This window comes from Geotrypetes seraphini, chromosome 3 (assembly GCF_902459505.1).
Source record: "Geotrypetes seraphini chromosome 3, aGeoSer1.1, whole genome shotgun sequence".
In the NCBI taxonomy this organism is placed as follows: Eukaryota; Metazoa; Chordata; class Amphibia; order Gymnophiona; family Dermophiidae; genus Geotrypetes; species Geotrypetes seraphini.
Window position 1 is genome coordinate 48199128 of NC_047086.1, and position 8000 is coordinate 48207127.

At 47.6% G+C, this 8000-nt stretch overlaps 1 protein-coding gene across 2 annotated transcripts in view; it reads left to right on the plus strand.

The window, feature by feature from the left end:
• LOC117356302 (cytochrome c oxidase subunit 7A2, mitochondrial) overlaps positions 1-5459 on the plus strand; it is a 56698-nt gene extending 51239 nt beyond the window's left edge. For both annotated transcript variants that reach the window (XM_033935357.1, XM_033935356.1), the window contains exon 4: positions 5228-5459. In XM_033935357.1, coding sequence (XP_033791248.1) covers positions 5228-5280 — 53 coding nt within the window. In that variant the 3' untranslated portion in view covers positions 5281-5459. The remainder of the gene's footprint in view (positions 1-5227) is intronic.
• The last annotated feature ends 2541 nt before the right edge of the window (positions 5460-8000 follow it).

Below are 8000 nucleotides of genomic sequence, written 5' to 3' on the forward strand. Positions count from 1 at the left end.
TCACGTCGGACGCTTGGGTGCTCCGGATCATCTCCGAGGGTTACTCGCTAAACTTCTTAGCCACGCCGCCAGAACATCCGCCGGGGCTTCTCTTGGCTGTCTAGACCAGCTTCCGCTTCTCCTCTCGGAAGCCAGGTCCTTGTTGAGCCTTCGGGCGGTGGAGCCGGTGCCCCCGGCCCAAAGGGGACGGGGTTTTTACTCCCGTTACTTTTTGGTCCCGAAGAAGACAGGGGACTTACGCCCCATTCTGGACCTCCGGAGGCTCAACAAGTTCCTTGTCCGGGAGAAGTTCCGTATGTTGTCCCTTCCAGTCCTGTACCCTCTGTTAGAATCGGGGGACTGGATGTGCTCCCTGGATCTGAAGGAGGCATATACTCATGTTCCGGTGCATCCTGCCTTCCGCAAGTTCTTCAGGTTTCAGGTGGGGGGGGTTGCACCTCCAGTATCGGGTCCTCCCCTTTGGGCTGGCTTCGTCCCCTCGAGTCTTCACGAAGTGTATGGTGGTGGTCGCGGCGGCCCTGAGATCTCGGGGGTTGCAGGTCTTTCCCTACCTGGACGATTGGTTGATCAAGGCATCCTCCAAGGCAGGGGTTATTTCAGCGACCCGTCAGACTATCATCTTCCTTCAACGTCTGGGGTTCGAAGTGAACTTCCCCAAGTCTCAGTTGTGCCCGGCTCAATCCCTTCAGTTTATCGGGGCCGTGCTGGACACGGTTCGCCTCCGTTCGTTCCTCCCCCCGCCACAGTTGGAGGCCCTGCTTCGATTGAGTCGACAGGTTTCGCTGCTGCCCTCAGTTCCGGCGCAGCACCTGATGGTTCTGCTCGGCCACATGGCGTCGACGGTCCATGTCACTCCGTTCGCCCGTTTGCACCTGAGGCTTCCTCAGTGGACCTTGGCCTCCCAGTGGCATCAGGATCGGGACCCAGTCTCCTCCCCTATAACAGTGACTCCTTCCTTGAGACGCTCGCTCCGTTGGTGGACCAACTCTTCCAATCTTTCCGGGGGTTTGCTCTTTTTCATTCCTCCGCATCGCAAGGTCCTGACCACGGACTCTTCGGAGTACGCGTGGGGAGCTCATCTGGACGGTCTGCGGACTCAAGGTCTATGGTCGGCAGAGGACCGGCGTTGTCACATCAATGTTTTAGAACTTCGTGCCATTTTTCTGGCTGCTCGAGCGTTCTGCCACCTGCTGCATGATCAGGTAGTCCTCGTGCAGACGGACAACCAGGTGGCCTTGTATTATGTGAACAAACAAGGGGGGACGGGCTCTTGGTCCCTGTGCCGGGAAGCCCTGCGCCTTTGGGAATGGGCGGTCTCCCAGAACATCTTCCTGCGGGCGGTTTACATTCAGGGAGAGAAGAATTGTCTGGCCGACAAACTCAGTCGTCTTCTCCAGCCGCACGAGTGGTCGCTAAATTCCCGAGTTCTGCACGAGGTCTTCGACCGCTGGGGGACTCCTCAGGTGGATCTGTTTGCCTCCCGGAGACTCACAAACTGCCCCTCTATTGTTCTCGGATGTACTCCCCGGACCGTCTCGAGGCCGATGCCTTTCTTCTCGACTGGGGAGGGAGGTTCCTTTATGCGTTTCCTCCTTTCCCTCTGATCTTGAGGACGTTGGTTCATCTTAAGTCGTCCAGAGCCACTATGATTCTCATTGCGCCTCGTTGGCCTCGTCAGCACTGGTTCTCCCTGCTCCTTCAACTCAGTGTCAGGGAGCCTCTGCTTCTGCCTGTCTTTCCCTCTCTGCTGTCTCAGAGTCGGGGTTCGCTGTTGCATCCCAATCTTCAGTCTTTACATCTGACGGCTTGGTTCCTTTCCCCATGACTTCACAGGTTTCTCAGTCTGTGAGGGAGGTTCTGGAAGCCTCGCGCAAGGTCTCGACTAGGCTTTGTTATTCCCAGAAGTGGACCAGATTTTCTTCCTGGTGTTCCTCGAACCATCTGGATCCGAGTTCGGTTCCGGTGTCTTCGGTTCTGGAATATTTGTTGCATTTGTCCAAGTCTGGGCTGAAGACGACTTCCATTAGGGTGCATCTCAGTGCTATTGTTGCTTTCCATCGGCATCTCGAGGGTCGATCTCTCTCTCTTCATCCTCTGGTGATTCGTTTCATGAGGGGTCTAGTGAATGTTAATCCTCCTCTGAAACCTCCTCCTGTAGTTTGGGATCTTAATGTGGTTTTGGCTCAACTGATGAAGCCTCCCTTCGAGCCTATTGACAAATCTCATCTTAAGTTTCTTACTTGGAAGGTGATCTTTTTACTTGCGCTCACGTCCGTTCGTCGGATTAGCGAGCTGCAGGCTTTGGTTGCGGACCCGCCCTTTACTGTGTTCCATCATGACAAGGTGGTTCTTCGCACCCATCCTAAATTTTTACCTAAGGTTGTGTCTGATTTCCACCTCAATCAGTCCATTGTTCTTCCGGTGTTTTTTCCGAAGCCCCACTCTCATCCTGGGGAGGCGGCGCTTCACACGCTTGACTGTAAGAGAGCGTTGGCTTTTTATCTTCAACGCACCAAGTCTCATTGGAAGGTTCCTCAATTATTTTTGTCCTTTGATCCTAATCGGTTGGGACATCCTGTTTCCAAGCGCACCTTGTCCAACTGGTTGGCTGCTTGTATTTCTTTTTGCTACGCTCAGGCTGGTCTCGAGCTTCATGGTCAGGTCACGGGACATAAGGTCCGAGCGATGGCAGCTTCTGTGGCGTTCCTCCGGTCTACTCCGGTGGAGGATATCTGCAAGGCTGCCACTTGGTCTTCGGTTCATACTTTCACCTCCCACTACTGCCTGGATACGTTTTCCAGGAGTGACGGCCGGTTTGGCCAGTCTGTTTTGCGAAATCTGTTTTCCTAAATTGCCATCCTCCCACCTGCCCTTTTTTGGTTGGCTTGGAGGTCACCCACATGTGAGAATATCATGCCTGCTTGTCCTGGGATAAAGCACAGTTACTTACCGTAACAGGTGTTATCCAGGGACAGCAGGCATATATTCTCACAACCCGCCCTCCTCCCCGGGGATGGCTTCTTTGCTGGCTATGGAACTGAGGACCACGAGGTGGGGATGCGCCCTCTAGTGGGCAAGAAGGCATGCACATGCGTGGTGCAGTATAGCAAACTTGAAACTTCAATCAAGTTTGCTTGAAAAGCTGTCCGCGCTGGGGCTCCGTAGATGACATCACCCACATGTGAGAATATATGCCTGCTGTCCCTGGATAACACCTGTTACGGTAAGTAACTGTGCTTGCTGTAGAACCCCAGAGAAAAAAGAAACAAATGCATTTCTTCCTGAACAGTGCAAAATACAGACAGCAGATGTAAATTCTCAAAATTGACACTATTCAATCACTAAATTCAAAAATAATCATTCCCCCTACCTTTGTTGCCTCTCTCCCTCCATCATGTGCCTCCCTCTATCATGTGCCGTTTTATGCCGCCCCCTGTGTTATTTTCGGGCTGGCTCCCTCTTCCTCACTGACGCAGTGCACAAAGCCGTGGGCAGCGGCTCCTCACGCGTCCCGCGCCTGATCTGGAAGCCTTCCCTCTGACATTACAACATCAGAGAGAAGGCTTCCAGTTCAGGCGCAGGAAGTGCGTAGGAACTGCTGCAGCGAGGAAGAAGGAGCCGGCCTGAAGATAATGCCGCATTGATCGCACTGCGGACTGGCGGCTGAAGAACAATGTCTCAGGCACGATGCACGTGCCAGTCTTGTGGACCGGCAGGAAATTTCTGTGGACCGCCACCGGTCCGCAGACCATCGGTTGAAGAGCACTGCTGTACAGAATCTCTTCTCTCTGGTTCATCCCCTTTGTTCCTCACAGGTTAGCTTAGCCTATTCGTAGAGATCTGTTTCCACATACATTTCAATCTGTATGCCTTTTGCCATGTTTTGGCTATATTGCAACTTGGGGGATCTCTGATAGCACATAATATCTCTGCTATTGTGGCTTCAGTTGCATTCTTACGTTCCTCACTTATGGGTACAATCTGCAGTGCAGCTACTTAGTTTATGCATTCATGTCCCACTCCTGACTGGAATCTCCAGTGAGGAAGGAAGGAGAGATGCTAGATGAAAGGGTAGTTGAGAAAAGGACAGATGGTGATCTGGGGATGGTGGGCTCCATTGCTGCAGATATGGACACGAAAAAAAGGAAAGATGCCAGACCTCTGAGGGAGGGAAGGGAAACGGAAGGGGAGGACAGAAATGGAAGATGTATGGTTAGCACAGAGAGAAGAAAACGACAAATGGGCAGGAGACCCTGAGAAGCGAGTTATCAGAAGACAACCAGAGAACTGGGATCAACAAAAGGTAGAAAAAATAATTTTATTTTCTGTTTTGTGATTACAATATTTATTTTGTTTACACCACAGAGCTGGTGTGGGGTTGGAGACGTTGTAACCCTATATTTCTGTTAAGTCACTTAGGGTCCTTTTATTAAGGTGCACATTTAGCACGTGTTAAATCAGCTAGCTTACCTTAATAAAAGGACCCCTAAGTATCTTAATTAAAAATTCAGCCCGTGACTTAACCTTTTTTCAGGTTTTGGCCCGTTATGTGATTGAGTTTGACACCCCTGCTCTAGAGTCATTAACTGGTGGCATAACAGCAGCAAGCAGTTCCTTTGATAGTCTTAACCTACCTGCTGTCAATAATCTCCTGTTGATCTGCTCCTACTGTGCTAAGCTGTTAGCAGTAGGCATGTGTTAGCAGTTTAGTTTGGGGGCCAGCATTCTGGTAGATTTCCCTGTTCTTCAGTGGGTATTTTCTGAGAATCAGTGCTTGACTATTTGAAACACTGAACATTCCAGGCTGCATGATACCGTTACGGGGCAAATGACTTGGAACTACTTTTCTCTGTCCCCATTCATTGATAGGTAGGACTAAAGGAAAGAAAATTATCTTATGAGGTAAGAACATCAGGAATAAATAACCTCCAAACATTTTTGATGCAGATCATTTTATAAATATAGTGGCACTCTTGGATGCATATTAAGTGATTTTGATGGATGCCCTTTGTGTGAAAGGAATTGTATCTTTGATTTCATGCTGTGTATTTATTGGCCCTTTTATTGCACATGCTGTTTAGAAGAATAATGGACCTCAGCAGCCAGTAGGCATATGTAGCAAAAGCTATCATAAAACATGTCCACATCATGTCATACTGCATACTCTTACTGCTTGATAGATCATTAGCAAATGCATTTACCTTTCTGTCTCTCTTTCCTCATGTAGGAACAGGCTACGTTCTTTATGAGCTCTTCATGGCTTCGATGCCCAAGAAGTAGAAGTAATTCCACATCCAAAGTTTTCACCTCTGTTTTTAATCCTAGTAATGTCTGTCTGGATGTCATGCTTCAGGGACTTCTCTTGTCCTTGTCCTAGAAAAGCTGTTCCTGTCTTGGGGATCAATATTTATTAAAATGCACTGTAGAAACTGCAAGCAATAAAACAGTTTTTACATGACTGTATGCAGTCTGTTTTCTTAAAGATGTGTCAAAATTTCTTAACTTATGTTCTTATCAGGGCTGTGGAGTCGGTAGATAAATGTTCCAACTCCTCAGTTTTTTGTACTTCAGACTCCAACTCCAGTACCCGAAATTTACTCCGACTCCGACTCCACAGCACTGGTTAATTTTCAGATCGTTAAAATGGAATGTCAAGTTGAGAGAAATGAGCATTTTCGACACCACCTTCTTTTTGTTTTTAATCAAGGTTCTAAGGCCGCAGAAGCTGCTCGCAACATTTGTGCTGTGTATATAGTGGGTGCTATAGCTGAAAGAATCGCTCGTGATTGGTATACCAAGTTCAAAAATGGAGTCGGTAGATAAATGTTCCAACTCCGACTCCTCAGTTTTTTGTACTTCTGACTCCGACTCCAGGTACCCGAAATTTCCTCCGACCTCGACTCCGACTCCACAGCCCTGGTTCTTATGTTGTATTTTTTAAAGATAGCTCATTAGGTTTAAAGTCAAACCATCTTACCTCTATTTCACCTCATACATAATTATCCTTAATAGGGTTTGAATTTGATCAAACTCCCAAACAATTCCTGGCTATGACACATGATATCAAAGTACGTGCAGATGAGGGGCTTGATGCACTATGACTGCAGCTGGCTTTCAAAGCAACCTTTGATGTTATCTACCATAGTTAGTTTAATGGTTGAAGGATCTAGGTATGCAGAATACTGTCCTAAAATGTTGTTTGGACTATCTTATCAGGAAGGCTCCTCCTGTTCATGCTTTGGATATTATATGGACCAGTGCACTATTCTTTTTACCTTGTATCATGTTTCCCTGAACATAAGCCCTACCCCCAAAATAAGCCCTAGTTAGATCACCCATCTCGAATGTCCCCAAATATCCCTGGATTCGCCGGCAGCAGCACTTCCCCCATGCAGCCGAACCCCGCTGACCCTCCCACCCATCCCCCTGCGCAGCATCTTTCCATCTCTTCCTCCCATCCGAATCTCGCTGACCCTCCCACTGGGAAACTGACATACCTCCCGCCGGGTCCTACCCTCTGCCACATCACTGATGTCATCAGTTACACGGCACAGGGAAGGCCACGGTGGGAGAAGGCCGCAAAGCAGCCTGTTAGAGTGCTGCTGATGCTGCTGCCTGGAGGGAGGTATGTCACTCGTGGTGGGAGGGTCGGCGTGGTTCTGCTGCATGTGGGTTCTGGATGGGAGGGATAGAAAGATGCTGTGCAAGAGTTCTGCACGGGGGATGGGAGGGAGGGATAGAAAGATGCTGCAGAGGGAAGGCACAAGGGGATGGGTGAGAGGGGGAGGAAAGATGCTGCACATGTTGGGGAGAGAAAGGAAAGAGGAAGTATTGGGGTGGAGGAGAGGAAGAGAGAGATAATCATTGCACATGAAAAAATAAGATGTCCCCTGAAAATAAGCCCTAGTGTGTTTGTTTTTTTACCCAAAATTAATGAGAGACACTGTCTTACTTTTGGGGAAACAAGGTATTTAGCTTAACAGTGATGGTGGATTTGCTACAATAGTAGCACCTGACATTGAATCTTTGATGAAACACAAGGATATGTGGATTTATTAAACAAGTAACAAAAAAGAAAACTGCAGAGATGATGTACAAGATGCCAAGTCTTTAATAAAAAAACCCCAATACTTTGAACAATAAATGGTTTTCTATCCAAAATATGGTCCAATTGGGTGATAATCCGGGACCCAACATGGTGTGTTTCGAAAATACATTCCTTCCTCAAGGGTCCTAATATGAGAACGTAAATATGTCAACAGATGTGTATGCAATAGTAAGGAAAGTGTGTATGGTGACAGCAGTAATGTGTAACTGTGAAACAGTGAACCAAGGTGTGTAGTGACAGTGAAGCTACTTATTAGAGTGTGACCGATGAGTACTAATCGATAAAGTGTTAAATGTGGATACACTTGAAAGGCCAGTGTGAAAAATAGTGCCATTTAGAGCAAAGAGACTGAACATGTGGAGGTAAGTGGATCAGTTGCATATAAAGTGACAGGATGAGGACACCAGAGATGAAAAATCTGTGTGAAACCAGTCATACATACCTAAAGGTATTAAATACATTCTAGGGAACCATACAGATTACAACTGGTAGAAGAATTGGGTTGGAGGAGAGGAAGGGAGCGATGATCATTGCACATGAAAAAAAATAAGACATCCCCCCCGAAAATAAGCCCTAGTGTGTTTTATGGATCCAAAATAATTATAAGACAGTCTTATTTTGTGGGAAACACGGTATTTAGCTAACAGTGATAGTGGATTTGCTACACAGTAGCACCTGACATTGAATCTTTGATGAAACAGGGATATGTGGTTTATTAAGTGCCACAGACAACTGTTGAAGTAACAGCAGCTTGTTCTGTGGCAGTGAATGATCAGCTTGTAAGCTTGGGGGTAAAAGTTGATATGTGAATCTGGTTTTAAATTTTGTGGTTTTCCCTTCCAGTTTCGTTTACTTGACAACTGTCCTGTTTCTGGATCAGGACTATCCTAGT